This window comes from Priapulus caudatus, unplaced genomic scaffold, assembly GCF_000485595.1.
Source record: "Priapulus caudatus unplaced genomic scaffold, Priapulus_caudatus-5.0.1 Scaffold4, whole genome shotgun sequence".
NCBI lineage: Eukaryota > Metazoa > Priapulida > Priapulimorpha > Priapulimorphida > Priapulidae > Priapulus > Priapulus caudatus.
This window is the reverse complement of record NW_014577065.1, coordinates 866,057-886,878: the sequence shown is the minus strand read 5'-3', so window position 1 is coordinate 886,878 and position 20,822 is coordinate 866,057. Positions and strand designations below refer to the sequence as shown.

Genomic DNA, 20,822 nt, shown 5'->3' with positions numbered 1-20,822 from the left:
AAGATTACGTCTAATCCCATTATCCCAGGCAATGTGAAACAGAGCACATCAGACAAATGGTCGTGGCAACGGTACGCATACTGACGCTGTGAGGCCCTTGAGCTTCATCTGCGCGGTGGCCCGCAGCTCCTCGTACGTCAGCCTCCCCTGCTCCTCCTGTGTAGCGACCATCGACCGCGTGCCTGGCTCGACGCTAGCCGGCAGCCTGATGCAATCGGCCGTCACATAGAGCGTCGAGGGGTACTTGCGTCGTGGCTGCGTTAGCCACCATTGGTACACCTATTAGGTTGTAACCATGGTTAACTGTCATCGATGCAGTGGGTAAGATAAAGTGAAAATGCATTAGCCACCATTGGTATACCTATTAGGCTGTAACCAGGGTTAACTCTCAACGATGCAGTGGGTAAAGCAGAGAGAACATGTTAGCGCGTTAACCGATGGCTCCGAGGACAGCCGTTAACCATGAGTCCTCCACTGGGGACTACTCATTCACAAGCTGTCTACACTGCACAGCAGCTAATAGCGTCGTTTAGACGCTATAACGTCATAGGAATATAAAATATATTAAATTTATTTGTCTATAAAGTTGTGCACGCCCAGGTGGTACGATCATGCATATTTCACCCACATATAACACACTGTTGATGTCTGCTGCACACACACATGATGGGGCGAGTTATAATGAATCCTACCCGCTCTTACACGTGCATTTTTGCCTAAAACAGAAGGCACTGTGTCTGTGGGTCATACACCGGTCACGCAGCATGCCAAATTAATAACGGCATACCGCGTATCCCACTACAGCTTTGATTGATGTGTCGCCATAACGAAGCAGGTGCACTTCTTTACTTACGTCGATAGTGCCAGGGGTGGTGATGTATTTCGCTGGTGGCAGGTAGAGTTGCAGGCGCACTCTCCTGCCGACATTCGGTTGACCGTTCGCACCGACTAGCTTCAGGAACGCCCAGGCGACATGGTGCCAGCCACTCTGCTGCCCCCTGGTAGCAAACTTCAGCGCTGCCGTGCTCATGCTGTTGAGATCTAGTATCTGGGAGAGTGGAGGCTTGATTACACTCAGGGTAACATCTTACATGCCATCATTTGTTGTATATAATATGTAAGTCAGTGATACAGAGGTCAATCTCTTTTTTTTAATGAATGGTACAGTAATTGATTGATGAATGCAATGTAAAAAATTAAATAATAAATCAATCAATAAATTAGTAAGTGATTCATAATAATAGATAAGAGGATTATTTTGTGATGAGTAGTCCATTGGAAAATCAAATCACTATTCAATTACCAAATAAAAAAAAAATCATGAATAAATACAAGAATAGTCCAATATAGGAGAATAGCGAATAGCAATTTCGGTAGGCATAAGTACTGGTGAGCACTCCCTAGCTAACAATCACAGGGCACTAACACACGTAGGAGACCTATGCTGAAAGGGTGAGAAGGGCAGATGAAAGCATGCGACTCTTAATCTGGCTGCAAAGACAAGAAAGTCACACTGTTACAGGGTTAAAAATTAACTTTTGAACAAGGGAGTCCAACCCCCTCAAAAAGAGGGAGTCCGTAGCAAAATGAGGGAGTCCGTAGTCTGAAGTTTAAAACTAAAGCACAACAACAATAACGCATGTGCGTATTTGAAGATTCATGCGATGCACGTCTGCCAAATTTTCTTTGGACATTTGCTGGAAAAAATACGCTAATTCCGTGAGGCCGTGCCCTGGAATGAACTTGTTAGTACAACAGAATTTTCAGGGAGTCCCACGGACTCCTGCAGATGTCAAATCAGGGAGTCCGACAGTAAATCAAGGAGTATTTGACTCAGGACTCCCGTTAATTTCGCACCCTGCTGTTAGGAATACCTGCGGGACGAGAAAGAAATTAATGTGGTTGCCTTAATTGGGACTCATATAATGTCCAACAGACTGCTACTGTGCTACATAGTTAGCCATCAGAGTACTTTAGACATACTTAGTTAACAAACGAGGCAATGTTTCTAATGCATCATGGTAACATAGAAGTGGAGGTCTCACCTCAAAAAACAACAGTGCCTGGGAAGATTTGTCGATGAAGTAGTTTGCATTCTCGTTGAAAACAACCATTTCCTCCCAGACAGGGGTCATGGACCTGAGTGATAACAAAAAGCAGAAAGTAATTCATGTTCAGCTCTCATTATAATCCATAATTAATATTAGCTATCTAATGTAAAAATTTCTTTTCCTAACTAGAATATCAGAGACATCTAAGTATGGATTTAATGTATATAACAGATTAACATACATGTTATCAGATTCATTTAAAGAATTAATATATTACTTATTTATATTAAATTTTTTATAATAATCATAGGCAAGTATTTTTCTAGCAATTTATACATGTTTGTGCATGTGTGCATGTACGCCTATGCATACGATGCCTACATCGTGTAAACGAGGTAGCGAAGTGCTCTGCAGGCCTTTGAAGCGTTTCAGGTCTGACGCGCCTTGAAAGCTGAAGCTAATCTACGGCATCCCAGCATCCCGCGTGCCTTAATTGCCCAATCAACATGCTTTAATTTCCAGCTGTGTTTAGTGTTTACTTTCCCCAATCCCAACACATGCTGTTTTCACAGCTTGATGTAGACACCTCCAAACCGAACCATAGAGTTTATCTGTGAATATATTGAGGCTGCTTAAGACAAACGTAAATGACTTTAAATGAGTAGTTCCAATAAGCAATCAGGAATGAACTGCCCAATTTCCATAACATGCCTTCTGAAATTCCTGGGGAGAACCCATAAACAATTAATACCCAATCTAATACATATTTGTGAATGTATGTCTGTTTGTTTGTCTGTTCTCAATGCAAATAAATATGGTGCACTCTAGAAATGTCCAAGGACGTTCAGTAGAGGTAAATTTTGATGCTGAATGTCATGGGCACATTGGATTTGACCTGCGAGGTCATCTAAACAAAAACACACGAAAAAACAGAAAAAATAAACGAGCCCCTGCAGCAACAGGATTCAAGTCAAAACAGTCCAAACAGGATTCAGCTTGCATTGACTTGCTTTAATGTTACTAAAGATACAGTAGATAAATAAATAGACATATAGATAGTTAGATAGATTAAAGATAATAGATAATAGTAAATAGACAAATAGATTAGATAGATATAGATAGATAATAGATAGATAATAGATAGATAGATAGATAGATAGTAGAAGATAGATAGATAGATACGATAGATAAAGATAGCAATCGCAACGTTTCAAATAGCATAGCTAGATGATAGATAGATCAGATAAATAGATAGCCAGATACAGATGGATAGATGGTATGATGGTATAGCTGGATATGATTAGATATGAGAGATAAATAGCATATAATAGGGAGAATAGATGAAGCTACGATAGATAAATATTAGATAGATAGAATAGACAGACGAAAAGACAGACAGACAATGATAGATAGATGATATTGATAGATAGCTAGATAGATAGATAGATAATAGATAGATAGCATAGATAGAGAGATAGATAGATAGATTAGATAGAATAGATAGATCCAATTGATCGATCAAATAGCTAGTAGTACGTAGATAGATAGATAGAGAGATAGATAGATGATAGATAGATACATAGCATAGCACTAGATAGACTAGAATGATAATGGATTAGATAAATTAGATAATCGATTCGGATAGATAGAAAGATAGATAGCTCGATTTGTATAACATAGCATAGATACAGATAGAAGTTATACAAATCGCAGGCAGTTAGCTGTGTCAGTAACGGTACTAACAGCACAGCTGCTTTAATTTTTCTTCACGGTGCATGACTGTGTACCACACCCAACGGAACCAATTACTCATGGGATCAATGGATACAGGAAAGTGGGATGAGAACGTCTGCCGGCATGTACTAGCGCTATGTTTTGAGCGTTGTTTCCGGTATACAGGAAGTCAGAGTCACAGGTAGATCAGGTGCTAGCCAGTCTAGTTGGTAAGCCGAGACACTGGACAAAGCAAGGATATCCGGCAAGTGAGAATACGCATATCCAATAAACGCAGAGGGAGTCAACATAATTTATGGTAATGTTAAATTTACGCTCGATGTAAAACGCATGCAGGAGAACGCCGTGTTACAAGTGTGCCCGTGGTCAATAGAGCATGTGTTTGTGGTACGTGTGTTGTTAGCCTGACGAGGCTGCGACTGACTGTCGACTGTAGACAGGCGACTGTCTAACGACGTATTTCTAATTCTAGCAAGACCGTTTCTTGGAGCTAATGTGTTTGCTAGAGGGTGTTTGGCGGTGTGACTTCGGACTTCGTGGTCAATAGAGCATGTGTTTGTGGTACGTGTGTTTGCTAGAGGGTTTTTGGCGGTTTGACTTCGGTGCTGTTTGGGTGCATATGGCACGTCTGTGATGAAGTTTCCATAACTGAATGCCGAAGCAGACTGAAGGATCAATGTGTACGTATCTAGTTCAAAACCAGATTATGACATGGGGACTCAGATAAACAGGCAAAGGCAATGTCAGGGCCGTAGTGGCCGCCACGGCAGCACGCACGCCGTGCTTTATTTTGAAAAAAAATTCTGCAGGCGAACAGAGCAGAGCAACATATACCAAGGAGCTGGAAACCCTGTGGGGTTGGGGGGGAGGGGCGGGCACTCCACCGCACATTATGCGTAGGTATGTCCACGCGAATGCGGCAAAAATGGGGGGGGGGGCTCTGGAACTAACTCAGACCTGAAAATGGATCTCTGAAACTAATGTTGTTGAATGTGGTATGCTCTGGAACTGGCTATGTTCGAAAATGGGGGTCTCCGCGAACTAGGATTTCGTTGAAATTCAATGCTATGACACTGGACACGTTTAAGAAGGAGTCTCCGAACGTGGGGGGGACAGTGATTTGCTTAAAATCTAGCTGTACACTTGAACCAATAATTGTTGTATTATGTAGAGGAGAAAAACATGACCCGGAGAAGTGAAACGCCTGCACGCACACGCGCACGCCACGCAACGCACAGCACACGCACACGCACACACACACACAGACAACACACGCACGCACGCACGCACACCATAAACACACCCACGTTGCATGCATGCCTTTACGGCCCGGCTTCAACGTATTCTGAAGTACGATTGCACTGGAACGGGAAATATTAAAACAAGTGCGGCCGAGCGACAGCCGCATCTCACGTCTATGCGCGGTGACTCTTATGTGGAGTGGTGGGATTCTAGTAAACCTTTTAGTCCCAATGTGTTCACATACACGCCGAAACAGTGGAATGCACAGGATGGTATCAGGAACCTTTCAAAGGAATGTTCGTTGGATCGTTATGAAATTGCCACGAGATGGCGCGTACGTTAAGTGTCTTCAGATTAAAGATGGAAGCTCCCATCGTACGAAGTAGCAACAACTATTTGCAAGACAGAATAGGTAACACTCACCATTTACCTAGGCAAGCCTACAGGCTGCAATAGAGAGCTGCCACTGTAACCAATTAACGCAGGCAAAAACTACACAGACCACCAAACATGCACTGGAGTAGCCACTGGCAGTGGCATACGGTACATGTAACATACTGAACAGTACAGAATGCTATAGAAATATACGATTTAAAGCATAAACCTTCTTTAACCAAATTTAGCCTTGAAATGTTCACGTGACATTGTAGCCTCATACATCCAGCAGTATAGATTCTACTAGCAAACCGCAGTCAAATTCTTTCTAACAGACAGTCAACAAATCCATGTTTAACCCTCCTCTGTGACGTCAAAGGTTATCTGCACTTACTCTTCGCAGTCAGCAGAAAGTAGATTTCATGGTGCCTTTCAATAACGCACTAAAAAGCTAGCGTCACCGCTGAAACAAAAAATTGTTTCAATCGCTCCGTCAGACCATGCCTCAGAAATGTCTAAAATCTCCCTGTGCCCATGACCTTTGACCTGTGCCTCAATTTCGCACAGTGATGGCTTTCCTACCATGATGCTATACACAACTGATTCACGAGCTAGGTCGAAGCGTTTAGATTTGTGCCCAATTCTGCATTTCCTCCCTATACCTATACAAAAAAAACCAGTAAGGATGAATGTCCCTTCTTTTACACCTCTTGACCTTGACTTTGACCCCACTTCGACATCCCACTGTCAAACCACTCGTCCGTATGCTAACCAAACGCGACGACGGTCCCTCATCGCCCCCGCCACGTCCAGCGCGAATATCGTGACCGTAAGCGAGCACGTTTAATTTGCTGGCCCAACTATTGACGGACGGACGCGACGCTCGCACCGGACGGGGACGGCGGAAGCGGACGGACGATCATAGCGATTCTACAGCTGCATCTGACTATGTCAGATGACGCTAACTAGGGTCTCCGGAACGCAAAAATGTAAGATCTGCATGGTAACTAAAGTTAATGCTCTGGAAACAAGATATTTAAAAATGCGATGCATCTGAAACGGGAAGTTAGGCGTTAGGGCTTAAAATTGGGGTCTCTCCGCACGACATACCATACCATGCAATATACTGGACGTGCCCCGCCCCCGACCCAGCACGCACCCAGCTTAAGGCCCCTCAACATTCAATCGTCATGCCATCGTGCCACCCGAGGACATGTTAGACAAGGTACGGGAATGAACAGGATTATTCTCACGACTTTTGTAAGTTTGCCTCCCAGACAGAAGAGTAAAATTTGAATAATAAAAAATATAATGACCAAGTTTATCCTACTTGGCACTGTCTCCGGTATATACTATGAGAGGTGTCTATATCAGTAGCCCTCTACAGACTTTAGCAATCGTGTATTCAATCATCGACAATCGCGCTGCCTATTCAAATCAAACTTCAAACATACAGAACTGTACATTAGTGAAAGTATAAAATGCTCATCGAAAATAGGCTCATTTTCATATTATGTACTGGTATATATACTACATTTTGTAAATCATGTTTATTACTTAATCATACTCATAATATATATTTTAGTATACTTTAGTCAAAAAACATCAGCATGTTGAACTACATTCTCTTTGAATTTTACAAATGACTTTTAAATGATCAGAAATTGCGTTGCTTTCAATTAGGCCCGTGGAACATGCCAGGAAAATGCCCCATTTCCCAGGCTCTAAATTTTAAAAGTACCCCCAGACACCCCCCCCCCCCCGCATCGGCTACATATTTCTGCAGTGGCACTTTTTGGGAGGCCACTACGGCCCTGTAATGTAGCCAGTAGAAAAATTTGGCAGGCGAACTGTATAGTTTCAGCGAAATTGAACACGAAAAATTCTAAGAAACACTGCGCACTAGAAACTATTTTAGATATCGCACTGAAATGCACGCGTATTCAAGCATAACCGAATTGCTCTATTTGAGATGCGCAGATTAAATCTAGAACCAATGTACACGCCTAGTCTGACTTGCTTCAAACTATCAAGTAATAACCATTCATCACAACCAGTTTTTCAACAAAGGATTGTTGTTATCTCTCACACGTGCAGGTAACAGCAGCGGCAGCAGGAAAGGTGACAGTGGCAGCAGCAACAGCAGTAGTGGAAGCAGCAGCAGCGGTGGAAGCAGCAGCAGCGTTGGCGGCAACGGAAGCAGCAGACATCCCACATATTATCAGCATCCACACGCCGCCTTCACGTGAGCTTGCAACGATGCATCCCTGATTCGCTGCTGCACGGAGCATTCAGTGCTTACACTGAGGGTGTGGAGCAGTTACATTACTACCGCTCACTAATGTGCGCAAAGGCTAGCAATCTAAACTAGAGACTGCGCACGTGGACGACGATCACTCGCAACCCGACAAGCAGCATGATGATGGTGAACCTTGTCACAGTTGTTCTAGGAATCATAGTATTCCTCCTTATGCTCTGGTGGATGACCTTTCCCAGGAATCTTCCCCCGGGACCACGTGGACTACCGATCCTGGGCTACCTTCCTTTCCTTGGAAAGCACCCGTATCTAACACTGACCGGTGAGTGGATCACACGTGGAGAAATTATTTAAGACATAAGATATGATTTTTATGTCATTCAATCGCAAATTTGCATGTTAATTATACATTAAGTTGTACACATTAAATTTTACTTTGTACATATGACAGGTAAATTTTCAATGGTACTTTAATCTTTGTATTGTACCGGTAACTCTGTCGACTAACTATGACAAGTGAAGCTATTCATCGTTATTCTTTCTTAATAATACTAAAGCTCAGACGCAATATTTTTCACCAGAGTTGGGGAAGAGGTATGGACCAGTGTTCACGGTATGGCTGGGCCCAGTACCCGTCATAGTACTGAATAGCTACGATGCTATACGAGAGGCCTACGTACACCGCGGTGCCGATTTCATGGACAGAAAGTGCAACTTTGTCCAAGAACACCTGTTTGGGTGTGAAGTCACGAAACAAGGTGAGAACTTTATGTCAACTCTAGATGCTTATCGACATGGTCGTAATTTTTATTACCAGTGAAGTTACAGGGATATCCTTGCATGATAACTCGAACGTTTCTACCATAAATGGGGGACCAGACCTGTAATCTACACGGAATATCTGTGGCTATGGTTTACTATCAGAGTAGACTGTTCGTATATAGTTCTGATAACACAATAATAGGCAATACTCATACTAACCATTTGCCCTCACATTTTTTAACACAGTACTACCGGCCAGACGGAATCTGGACAGGAATCACTAAAACGTAACAAAATGATCTATTCTCCAGGCTATTTCTGCCACAAACTGGACCAGGGTCTAATGGACGGTCTTCGCATCGCTCGTCACGCACTAGGGGGCGCTGGGATAGGCAGAGTGCCGATTGAGCAGCAGATCAGAGAGGTCTTGGACAATCTCATAGAGGAATTTGTTCGCCATGGGAAAGGGAAGCAAGCTTTCAATCCCCGGGCGAACCTCAGTGCAGCTTGCTCTAGCATCAGCTGTGCCGTACTCTTCAGCAAAAGGTACACTGTTGATGTAAGCATGGCGATAGTAGAAGAGGCAATATGCAGATGATAATCTCGTTGTGATGATATGATTGACATGAAAAAACTGAGGTGACTAACAACTGTGTAAATCACACTGCCAGTAACTGGTGGCGTCACCTCTTGGAGAAGGGTGGGATCACTCATTTATCTGGTTGAGTGAAACTATTTGAAAGACGTTGGGGGTAATATGTTAGGGATTCTCGATCTCAGAATGGATATTCTTTGCCAACCGAAGAAAAACAGCAACTTATCAGTACATCGTCGTCATTTTCTGAAATAAATTTAATTCGGCATTTAGTCTAACAGTAAAATGTGTGCATATGATGCAGGTTAAAAATTGGAGACAAGTCTCTTCAGGAGATAGAAGATGGTACAGAAATGATCATGGAATCGATAAAGGCTCCAGAGGGACTGTTTCCATTGCTGCGATTCAGACCTGGGTCACCCCTCCCAGAGGCTCAGAGAGCTGTTAAAACCATGAAACAAATAATAATGAATGTGAGAGAGTGATTTCAGACTATGTAACAATTACTACTTATCCTCTTTTCCATATCATCCTGGTTCCAATCTTCCATATAAAATTCAATTCTATATAATATAAATTCCCATCTAAACCAGTGGTTCTTAACCTTTTTTTGAGTCATGGCTCATGGGCCCCTTTGAGAATCTGGTGAAAGCTACGGACCCCTCCCCAGAAAAATGCACATAAGCACATAAACACAATTGTTTTTTATGCGCCTGGTTCACGGACCCCCTGAGGCCCATCCAGGAATCCCAAAGGGGTCCATGGACCACAGGTTAAGAACCCCTGATCTAAACCAATCACTAGATGGTGTTACTTAAAAAACTGCACATCTCCATAAAACTAGCTATTACCAGATGCCATTAGTGTAGGAGATCCAGCACATGCCTAATATTTATAATATATTGCCTATTAATATTTACACCATATACCGATATTCTAAATTGCCATTGACCATGTAGCAGAGATATGAGCACATGATAGTTTATATACCAGTCTCATAGTATCTAGGATGTATAGTGTATTCTTTCTGACTTACTTACATGAAGCCACCACTGTTTGAAAAATCAACACTAAAACCCTTCAGATAATTAAAGAACATCAAGATACAATCGAGCCACAGAACCCCAGAGACTTTGTTGATTACTACCTGCAAGAGAGAGCTGTTGGTGGGAAAGCAAAAGGCACGTATCATTTGTGTTGTGACGTTTTATGTATCAGTTACTTGCACTGCTTTGTGTTATTTGCACAGCATATTTTTAAGAATTGCTAACAACAGCATCAGTAAATGTTCTGCTGCAGATGACAGTATGGATCTGTTTCAATCGTGTCTTGACCTGCTCATGGCATCAAAGGACACATTAACAGCAGCTCTCTGTTGGCTGCTATTTTATCTTGTCAACTATCCTGATTGGCAGCAAAGTCTCCACCAAGAGATTATGAAGGTGAGAAATCTCCGTGAGTAATGCCAACAAGCTCCTAGCAGCCTACATCTACCAAAACTTACGAGTACTTACAAAAATACGAGTAGATTCATTTCTTCTCACGCCGCTCGAACTAAGCATTGCAAGTGGAGGATTATTCTGGTTAAGGTTCATTAAAACAGCAGCTTCTACTGCAACCCTGCAGTGTAAACCGCTAATGAATTTTACTAAAACTGCTGCTGCAATAGACTCACTGACTCTCAAATATGGCTCATTCTGCGTCCACTCACAGGTGTGCGGTGCATCCGGCTACCCATCGTACAGCGAGCGCAGTCGCCTGCCTCACGTGCAGGCGTTCATATCAGAGGTGCTGCGGCACGCCAGTGTTGTCTGCGTGCCCCCGCAGCACATGCTGAAAGTTGGTGCCACCACACTGCAAGGTTACGACATACCTGCCAACGCCCAGGTCTGTGCTAATCTGTGGGCGGTGCATCACGATGAGTCATTGTGGCTCAACCCACACAGATTCTCTCCCGATCGCTGGCTGACCCCCCAGGGAGAGTATACAGAGTGCAGCACACTCATTCCCTTCTCTATTGGTGGGTATTGAAAACCTTAGATTCATTACTCCTCTCTGATGTATTATACTGTCACTACTACATCACCTTTAATCTGTTAAACCTATCACTCTAGACTTCCAAACTTTTATTCTATTTCATTGATGATGTACTCATTTGCCTACTGGCATCCAACATCGATGCATGCCATTTCGCAATTTGTAGAGAGTAAAGCCAAATATATCGGATGGGAATAATTTTTTACTCTGATGTGTTTCTCATTTTCATGAGATAGCTTTGATTCATGTCATGTACCTTTTTTATACCTAAACAGGACAAAGACTCTGTGTTGGCTCTCAATTGGCTGAGATGGTGATATTTCTATTCCTGACAACATTAGTGCAGGACTTCACATTCAAGCCACCAGAGGGGGTGCATGACCTTCCACTGGATTCTACTTATAGGCTGGCGAGATCTCCACTGCCATTTGATCTGATAGTTGAATGCAGAAAGTCAAATTAACTAAACACACATACATGTAGATGACTTAACATAGCGTTACATCTGTTACTGTGTACAGTTTGTGCACGTGTATGTATGTGCAAACTTTTAAAGTGCAATAATGGTAATTCTTAAGGACAGATTCAGGGTTGCAGGTGAAATTTGGTCAAAATATCAACGGTACCCATTTTATTTGATAGATGCAGCTATGCATGTGTTGATTAATAAGTATGTGGTCTCCCAAACAGTTCAAAATCCCCTCTGTATGCCAACCTGGCTGGCTGTGCAAGCCTCGGTTTGCCTTTTAAACACACAACTCTAATGTTGTTAGTAATGCTGCAGTTGCAGATGTTTCAATATCGATTCTCAGAACTCACAACTCCGATTCGAAAGATTTTGGTTCTGTTTCAATGCTAACACATAATGGAGTAAAGGGCTCTCTGGATTTTTTATGAAAGATTATATTTTAGAAGTTTTGGGTCTTTATTTACATTATTGTTGTGTCATAAAAACATTAAAGATTTTCGTGCATCTTTTCAACTTATTTCTTGCAATTCCATGGACCCTTTACTAGTGCATACTATGAACAACTTATGGCTAAACATTTAGGTTCCAGCCCTTTGCTGTTTCTGAGAAATGTTGATAAAAGCATTTTTTTTCATATAAATTTACAATTTGTGCTGTCACGTAATTAGCGATGAGGTTTCTGTGATAATTTTCATGGTGAGTGTAGAGCGACTCCTCGGTTATTAAATAGATGTGTGTTTGATTGGATTTAATGAGCAGTCATATTGTAGTGCCCTTCATAGCCCGGGTACCTGTCTGTAACCCTGAGTGTATCCTTAAACAAGAGATACTCCCAGACGTCACATGTAGAATGCCATAATGAAGTATTGCCATTTCTTGCATATAAACATGTGCCTTATCTTATCTTATATTATCTTAGCCAATAAATAGTATGATCTTACTTTCGTATTTTGAAGTCAAAAGGCTGTGTCGCAATTGGCAGAATGTGGTCTACAGTTCGATTCTGCATCTCATAATATGAAGTGACAGACCTTTCCCTGAAAACAGAAGATGGAAATAAAATGTAAAATTACTTACATAGAAAAATATCTAGTAGCAAGTGCTATATAATTGTAATTTAATACAACATATTTTACTGTTTAATACACATCTTGCTCTATATGTGTTTTCTTGGCATGCATGCTATTTAATGATATGAATAAATATATATTCCTCCTTATGACTAGATTGAGTCGATACTGATATTCTGAATCCTAATCTGATTCTGTGTTCCATATATCTAGAGACAAATCTCATTATGAACAAACAATAAATATTGATAACCCACTTATTGAACTTCTTCATATACTGTCCAGTAGCTCCATCTATCACATGCACTTTGACAAGAGGATGGGAGACAAGAAAGTCTGTCTGAAGTCTATCTGTTTTGTGAATGGTTACACTCAGCACCCGGCCATCGTCTGCTATCTGTGGGCTCGTGTCCTCTGCAGCAGCACTGCTGGCAGCAGCCGCAGCAGCCGTTTCTTCCCCAGGCTCGACAAGCCGCACTGTTTATATAGGAAAATAAAACAACTACGATGTAATGATGAGGTAGAGGATCCTCATAATGACTATCTTTTCGATGAGGAACCTTTTCTACACAATGATAAAAATTACTATCTGATGATGTTCTTCTTAACAAGTAAGGCACCATTTTTGATGAAATACCCTGTGGGTTGAGAGTAGTAAAATGGTAACAATCTTGAGTAGCAAATTATCTTGCGTACCTTCCTTCTTTTTCTTCTTTTTAACTTTAGCAGTGGTTGCTTCTTCATCTGGTAGAGCCTCTTCCTGTTCCCCTTGAGCAGTTACAATTTCAGTCTCTTCCAAGTTCTTTCGTATCGAAGATTTTCTCTTCTAATAATAACGAGTAAATCACATCTATGTGGTGCATTGTTTTTTTTTTCAATTTAGCAACTCATTTTTTGCAATATCGCTTTGCTTTCCACCCAATCAAACTAAAAGAGACAATAAACGGCAACAGAAATTGTGTCTGTCAATGATTACCGACAGGTCCTTGAGTTCGATTTCTTCTTCTTCTGGCAGTTCATCGGGTTTCTTCTTCTTCTTCTTTCTGGACGGAGGCAATGGTTCTGCGTGAACCGGCTTGGCCTTGATCGGTGTGGACGGCAATGAAGACCTGGGTTTAGGTACTGGCGGTGTCACAGTTCTGCGCGTAATATTCACATATTTGTTAGCAAGTGGTGAGTTTAATATAGGAAAAAATATATACAAGTCTCCTCGGCCTCTCTCCGTAAAGCATAAGGCTGGTTTCAACAGTCAATTCTGCCATGTCCACAATTTTAGATATGATTCCTTTACATGATCAGGAAATGAACCACATGTAACATTACGGCAGCGATACTATAGGCCATGGGCACACATTTTAATGGGATAAAACTGATACATGTATGCATGTATGATTAGCCATCATGCACCTGGCAAAGGCTATAATGCTATTGAAACATGGGTGAATAATAAAAAACAGACTTCTATCCAAATCGGCTTCAAGCAACCCACTATTTAAGGCACACGTAATTTTGCTTACAACTGACGATCTCCTCATCATAAGGTACAATAGATATTCCTATATTGAAAATAAATGGTCAATTTAAACTGAAATGCTTTAAAAATTTCCATTATACAAACAAGAAACTGAAAAAAAGGCAGATGCAAAATCATTTTTAGCTTTTAAATTGTAACTAATATTGCTTCCTTTCTGATGACTAGAGGTATCTTATCTAATACATCTGCCACAAACATTGTACCATTACTGTCAGATTCTCAGGGACCACAAGCAATGATTGTTTTGTTATATGTAAAATTAACGTAATATGCCAATAGGCTTTTCATCACTGCCTACAATGCCATTATTAGTGTGAGAAAACATTAAATTGATATTGCTCTACATTATGGCAGTCAATTAATACAGAAGCCATATTAATGATAGGTCACAGAACTGTTCACTAAGCTAAATTCATAATTTTTACCAGTGATATAACAATGTCAAATATTCACCTTTGATGTGATATGTCATCTGCTACTGATGTTCTCTGGGTTTTCTTTTTCTTTTTTGGTGTTCGTGAGATTTCTTCTGCTTCCCCTCCATGTACTGCACTGCTATCTCTTTGCAACTCTGATATAGACATTTCGCTAGAAAAAAACATAACAATATTACTGTCCCCAGAAAGGACACCATGATATTCAAAACGATTTCTCAATAAAACGCAATAGCAGCCAAGTTATCATAGCTCACTTTTATGACAAGAGATATGTACATATACCATCCCAAGCACTTATTATTTGGTACCATAAGCTGCAGCATTGCATTTATTCACATTGCATTACCGGTCATGGCAAGATGGTTGCCTTCGAGATTCATTTTTCTTCTTCTTCTTCTTCTGCTTTCTTGGCAGCGTGGTGATTGTTTCATCCTCATATGCAAGGTTGTCTTCACCTGAAATATGCATAGGCTTTGTGCTATAGCAAATCAGCTCAGAAAAAAATGCCTGGTCCTTGCTGTACCTATCATTGGCTTAACCTACAACAAATATTGCTAAATTTTTGGTAGATATGATTCACTTGTTCGTTAGAAGTTGGTGCAATTACGATCGATGAAAAATCATTTTGATTTCTCAGGCTAAGATATAATTCTAAAGAAGCAAATTGAGATTTTTTTCAATTCACTAGTAGACACTAAAGGTAAGAATCAATGTCACATTTAGGATGCAATATTACCAACCCACAATTTATGATTTAATAAAAATTATGGAATCAAGGTTACCAATAATCTTGTGGTGTCTTTGTTTGGTATATCCACTGTCTTTGGTGCTGCCATCCGGATCATACATATTTGCGAGTAGCGACCCATCTTCAGAGTTTTTTTCTATGTCACGCTTTAGAGAATCGATCTAAAGATATACACACAATAGCTTTTCCATTCTCGCAATAATTATACGTAGATAAAGCACAGTTTTAATAAGACCTCTCTCATAATATGTGCATAAAATAAGTAATGGCAGATGTTAAAATGCTTGCACAACAGAAATTATTATTGGATTAGGACTGCTGTGAGTCATTCTTATACATGCATACGGCTCTTGTTAGGACATTTCAACTTTGGATTTGACACATTCATTGTATTTTTACCATGGAGTGGTTTCCATTCTTTTTCTTCTTTGGTTTTAGTCTTGGTTCCCTACAAATAGTTATTATTGATTATTACTATTTCCACAAATATTCCATCCATCTTTAAGAACAAGAGGATGGCGATGTAGTGCCCATTGAAATCATTTAAGATTCTTTAAAACTATGACATATCAACGTGTAATAATAATAACAGGACATATTTTAGATATATTATAATCTACAGCATCTGACGTGGCAGTGTAATTTACATATTGAACAACAAGTACAGTCCGACCTACTTTATCCGGCCACGTCGAAACCAGCACCCATCCGGATATGGGATTTGGCCGGATATGAGAGTTATGCTCAAACACAGCATTACTATGCAGTTTAGTAGGGTTTATGCTAGCCCAACGAGGCTGTGCGACTGATTGTCTATAAATGATAGTATTCTGATGAAATAACTGATGGTATTCTAACCCTAGCAAGACCGTTTCTTGGAGCTAGGTTTATGCATGTGATAATGTATTTACTCGTTGCTATGATTATTTGTAAGAAACTGTCGTGTTTTATGATTTATATGAAATGGAAATAAAATGAAATAAAACAGAAATTGTACCACTTCGGTTTATGTTTGTTTCTTTTGTGCTGAGATCTAGGGCTGTAACGATCGATACACTCGCTTATTCGGTGCACCGAATATTGTTGTTGGACGATACGTATTCGTTATTCACGTCATCATTATTCGAATACTGACGAATACAAATAATATAAATGGAACCTACATGTACTTGAAAAAATCTTTTTTTAAATGCAATTCTGCACCGATTTGCTCGAATTCAGATGTCGTTTGCAGCTTTCCCAGTGAACGCACCTAGACTGGTACCCGTCCCTTCTCACACGTCGAGAAGGCCGGGACGTGTATCTTACTATCACGTGTAACTCACCCCATATCGAGTGTGTGAGAAGAGACGGATACTAGGGTTGCAGCAGTATACCGGTATTGCGATATTATCGCGGTGTAATATTTTAGAATTATCATATCGTTCCCAGCTCAATACCGTGGTTTTCTTGTTGACATGTGATATACATGTGTACAGTGATGTCACGAAAATCTGACACAGCCATGCCGCGTTTTTCCAGCCATGTGCGTGCAAGCGGCGCCTTTGATTGAAATACGGGGCTCGATAAATCGCGAGTGCGTAGCGCGTTTCACTAACGTCCGCTAGTAAAAGTTGTTCGTTAACAGATGAAAGTTGTCCGGAGGCATAGTGGACATGAGCGGACAACACGCACGCACGCATACACATGTACGGGTGGTACATCGCGCAAGTTTCGAGCGAGCTTTGAGCGAGATTTTTAAGTGGAAATGAATGAAAAAACAGAGAACATACACTGCAAGATCGCGGCCGGTTAATAGAGATTTTCGGATAACGGATGGCCGGATAAAGGTCGGACTGTAATAATAAATGCCTAATATACTTTGTCGGTATGTAACTTACTCTGTATTTATAGCAGCCTTGAGTAGTTCATCAAGTTTTGACTTAGTTTGCTGCCTAGCCTGCTTCACATTTTCACCAGCTGAAAATGTATAGACATTGATTAGCTTGCTCAAGTGGTAGAGAACAATTACATATTTCCAAATAATTTAAACATGTTGAGGAAATGCTGCATAAAAAAATCGCTCAACTAAGCACTGCAAAGCTGCCACAATCCACCAAATTATAGATATTATGTCATATTTTACTTTGTGACACACTATTTAATCAACCCACGGCAAAGATATTTTTTACTTAATCTGGCATACGTACCCCAAAAGATTTTTTATTCAGTTAAATGCTAACTTGTATTTTCTATCTAGAGTGCTATTTATAAATGTACTCATCATTTATATAATACTAGCGCCCAATATTTTTTTAATGTAAAATTTTATTTTAGTTACCTAGTGGAGTTTCATCATCATGGTGATGATGAGCCTTGGTTGTCTTCAGCTTATGTAATTTGTTTGAGCTCTTCTGCATCACATCTTAAAAATTACAGCAAAACGTTTGTAATTTTATAATGAAACTGGCTATATAATGATAAATTCATTCAGGCAAACTTGCCACGCTTCATGAACTGATATAGCTCTACCTATAGCAGGCTTCAATACAGGCTTTCAATGTATTTTGGTTCTGACATTTCTACAAAGCTGAAGCTAATTTGTGACATCCCATAAATCCTCCAACATGTCTTAATTGCCCAACCGAAATGCCTTAATTTCCAGCAGTCTTTACTATTGACAATCTCAACACACTCATGCTGGTTTTCAAAGCTTGATGTATACGTCTCTAACTTCCCTAGTATATCTATGTTATAATGTATTGGGGGCCACTTGTGATATGTCTAACTGACTCAATTGAGTACAACCCCCTCTGGGCCCTATGCATCTACCCAATCTGTGCAAAAACAACATGTCATGTTATGGTGATAACCCTCCAGTGATTACCTAGCTCTTTCTCATGAGAAAAATTTATATAAAGGCAGCCTATCATGAAGTAAACTTAGAAATGCACACGATCCAGTGATTAGCCTGCTGTCAGTTTACCTTATATCACAGACTTAAATTAGAATATGCTATGATTATTCTGTGAGCATAGCATAGTAAGGCCAAACCCCCAACATCAACCCTAATCATAACCATGCCTGACTGTTTAATTCCACCTTTAACTCCAACTCCAATCATAAATAGGCCTATACATCGATCAAAAAATGACAGCACAAGTCTGACACCAAAGTGGCTATCTACAACAACATTGAACAACAATCAATTGTAGAAATCGACCACTGGATCAATGGAACTGGGGTGGGAACACTCAACTACTGAGCTATATAAAGCAATGTAACATAGCCATTGATTAATATCTCAACAGTCTATCATTGCCACCCTTCACACTATCTAATGAAAGCTAAACTACACTATACTACACCCTACACTCGGCTAAAAAAGGCTAACTACCTGGCTGTACCCAAGCTAGGTCACACACACCATGGCTAGCTATAGCCCTGGACGTTTATTCCTTAGGGACTGTCCAGTATAGAAGTAGAAGTAGAAGTAGAAGTAATGGTGCCACTTCTCAGTTGTGTGAATCTCATTTGTTATTTGTGAAACATTCAAGTAATTTATTGTAACACTTTATTTTTGCATAGGGTATGTCTTTGAAAATGTATCTATATAGATTTGTACGTATGTACAGCCTGAACCAAGTACAGATAGTATAAATAGGTCTGGATTTGCCAACCAGGCTGCAGGACTAAGGTAGATGCTGTACAAAACATATCTAATAATCTATTACAAAATTTTTACTAATTCAAAACCTATTGAAGAACTAGGTATACCTCAAAGAAAACGGTTACCTTTTAGTTGTTTTGTATTATGTTTAGTAGTAGTACTAGTACTAAGTAAGTATCAGGACAGTTGTCAACAATCATTTACAATGTTTTTGTGGCAGCATTCAGCCATTCTCTCATATTTCACTTTTGCGGATCTCAAGTTCAGCTGCAAGTTTGCTGTAGTAATTTGTATCATAAATAATCAGTAATATGTACGCTAACAGGTGAGACCTTATTTGTCTACACGTATTAATTCTTCGATTTATTTGAGCCTGAGGGATTATCATTTCAAATTTTATTGATTGGATTCACCAACAGTCAACACACAGACTGACAGAGATCGAGGGATCATTTGATAATAATGTAACATTTGAATAGACGACTATTTGAAGTAATGAGGTTACTAGTTACTTATTAATTTGAATATGTTTTTTAGTTATGTCTATGTTTAGTTTGAAGATGTTTTTACACGTACAGGCTATAATATACTGTGTGTATTGTATAACTTCCATAATAACTGCAATCTCGCATTCTTACCTGCCGCCATAGTTGTGTTGCCCGACCACAGCGCCAAACATCGACAAAAATTACTTACGCAAAATTACCCAATCAGAAAATTGGTTGAAGAAATATTTTTTGATCTGTATTCTATATAATTTATGGTCTGACCCTTATCTTCTTCTTCATCTCCCTTTGTAGAACTTTCCGTGTGTAAATTTATGGGATAAAAGTCTATTGCTATGGCTCTTGTAAAAGATGGTATAGCTCTTGTAAAAGATGGTACGACGCCCTATCTTGTAATGTAGGGTACCCCGGATAGTGTTTCAGACAGAATTCTCTCAGATAGCCTACATTTACGTGTATACATATTCGCCGAAAACTCGTCATTTTAACAGATACTGGGCATATGCAACCGATGATAGAGTCCCTATATACATCCTGGCTCGCGCATGCGCAGTAACAAACTGAATAACTGATATTTTGATTCCAAAACTTATTTAAACTGGAGCGGGGTACCCGTGTGTAGATTTATGTGATAGAAGTCTATTGCTATGGCTCTTGTAAAAGATGCTACGACGCCCTATCTTTCAGGGTACCCTGGACAGAGTGTTTCGGGTAGAATTCTCTCAGATACAAGTCATGTACGTACGTGTATATATTCGCCGATAAACTCGTCATTTTAACAGGTACTGGGCATATCCAACCCAGGATACGGCCGTCTGCCACATTAGCAAATTATATGCTAAAATTTTATATTTTGTTCCTCAGGCTAAAATGCGGGTTCGCGCATGCGCAGTAACTCGCTAAAGAACATATTTTGATTCAAAAACGTATGAAGCTGGAGTACCGGGTAGTAGATTTATGTGATAGAAGTCTATTGCTATGGCTCTTGTAAATGATGGTACGACGCCCTATCATATTTTGATTCAAAAACGTATTTAAACTGGGGCGGGAGTAGGCCTACCCGTGTGTAGATTTATGGGATAAAAGTCTATTGCTATGGCTCGTGTAGGAGATGGTATGACGCTCTAGCTTGCAGGGTATCCCAGACATAGTGTTTCTGGCAGCATTATCTCAGATACATGTATGTGTATATATTCGCCGAAAAACGCGTCATTTTAGCAGATACTGGGCATATGCAACCCAGGATATGACCGCCTGCCACATTAGAAAGTATTATAGAATTTTATATTTGGTGCACAGGCTAAAATGACAGGCGATAGATAGCCACATCCAAGTGTGGCTTTAGGCCACCTCGTC

General features: G+C 40.3%; 3 protein-coding genes across 6 annotated transcripts in view; 2 read left to right on the top strand and 1 right to left on the bottom strand.

Moving 5' to 3' along the window:
* LOC106821498 (jouberin-like) overlaps positions 1-19,659 on the bottom strand; it is a 37,577-nt gene extending 17,918 nt beyond the window's left edge. For 3 of the 4 annotated variants that reach the window (XM_014826360.1, XM_014826352.1, XM_014826344.1), the window contains exons 1-14: positions 19,599-19,659; positions 17,632-17,715; positions 17,192-17,270; positions 15,711-15,759; positions 15,346-15,472; positions 14,910-15,018; positions 14,580-14,714; positions 13,569-13,731; positions 13,289-13,418; positions 12,850-13,069; positions 12,464-12,559; positions 2,046-2,139; positions 854-1,048; positions 86-279 (exon numbers count right to left, since the gene is read on the bottom strand). In XM_014826360.1, the coding sequence (XP_014681846.1) occupies positions 86-279; positions 854-1,048; positions 2,046-2,139; positions 12,464-12,559; positions 12,850-13,069; positions 13,289-13,418; positions 13,569-13,731; positions 14,580-14,714; positions 14,910-15,018; positions 15,346-15,472; positions 15,711-15,759; positions 17,192-17,270; positions 17,632-17,715; positions 19,599-19,608 (1,685 nt within the window). In that variant the 5' untranslated portion in view covers positions 19,609-19,659. The remainder of the gene's footprint in view (positions 1-85; positions 280-853; positions 1,049-2,045; positions 2,140-12,463; positions 12,560-12,849; positions 13,070-13,288; positions 13,419-13,568; positions 13,732-14,579; positions 14,715-14,909; positions 15,019-15,345; positions 15,473-15,710; positions 15,760-17,191; positions 17,271-17,631; positions 17,716-19,598) is intronic. The other variant, XM_014826368.1, reaches the window with a different exon arrangement.
* Positions 7,456-9,374, top strand: LOC106821535 (cytochrome P450 2M1-like). The gene is made up of 3 exons (XM_014826392.1): positions 7,456-7,981; positions 8,241-8,417; positions 8,733-9,374. Exons 1-3 carry the CDS (start codon positions 7,819-7,821, stop codon positions 9,017-9,019), a joined length of 627 nt encoding a protein of 208 aa, XP_014681878.1. The 5' UTR covers positions 7,456-7,818; the 3' UTR covers positions 9,020-9,374.
* On the top strand, positions 10,320-12,461 carry LOC106821526 (cytochrome P450 2U1-like). Its single transcript, XM_014826379.1, has 3 exons — positions 10,320-10,458; positions 10,730-11,036; positions 11,329-12,461. Exons 1-3 carry the CDS (start codon positions 10,324-10,326, stop codon positions 11,514-11,516), a joined length of 630 nt encoding a protein of 209 aa, XP_014681865.1. The 5' UTR covers positions 10,320-10,323; the 3' UTR covers positions 11,517-12,461.
* Positions 19,660-20,822: the final 1,163 nt, after the last annotated feature.

Coding starts and splice junctions, on each gene's coding strand:
- LOC106821535 (XM_014826392.1), top strand. CDS start 7,819: ATGATGATGGTGAACCTTGTCACAGTTGTTCTAGGAATCATAGTATTC. Junction 7,982..8,240: donor CCCGTATCTAACACTGACCG/GTGAGTGGATCA, acceptor ATTTTTCACCAG/AGTTGGGGAAGAGGTATGGA. Junction 8,418..8,732: donor GTGTGAAGTCACGAAACAAG/GTGAGAACTTTA, acceptor TCTATTCTCCAG/GCTATTTCTGCCACAAACTG.
- LOC106821526 (XM_014826379.1), top strand. CDS start 10,324: ATGGATCTGTTTCAATCGTGTCTTGACCTGCTCATGGCATCAAAGGAC. Junction 10,459..10,729: donor TCCACCAAGAGATTATGAAG/GTGAGAAATCTC, acceptor GTCCACTCACAG/GTGTGCGGTGCATCCGGCTA. Junction 11,037..11,328: donor ACTCATTCCCTTCTCTATTG/GTGGGTATTGAA, acceptor ATACCTAAACAG/GACAAAGACTCTGTGTTGGC.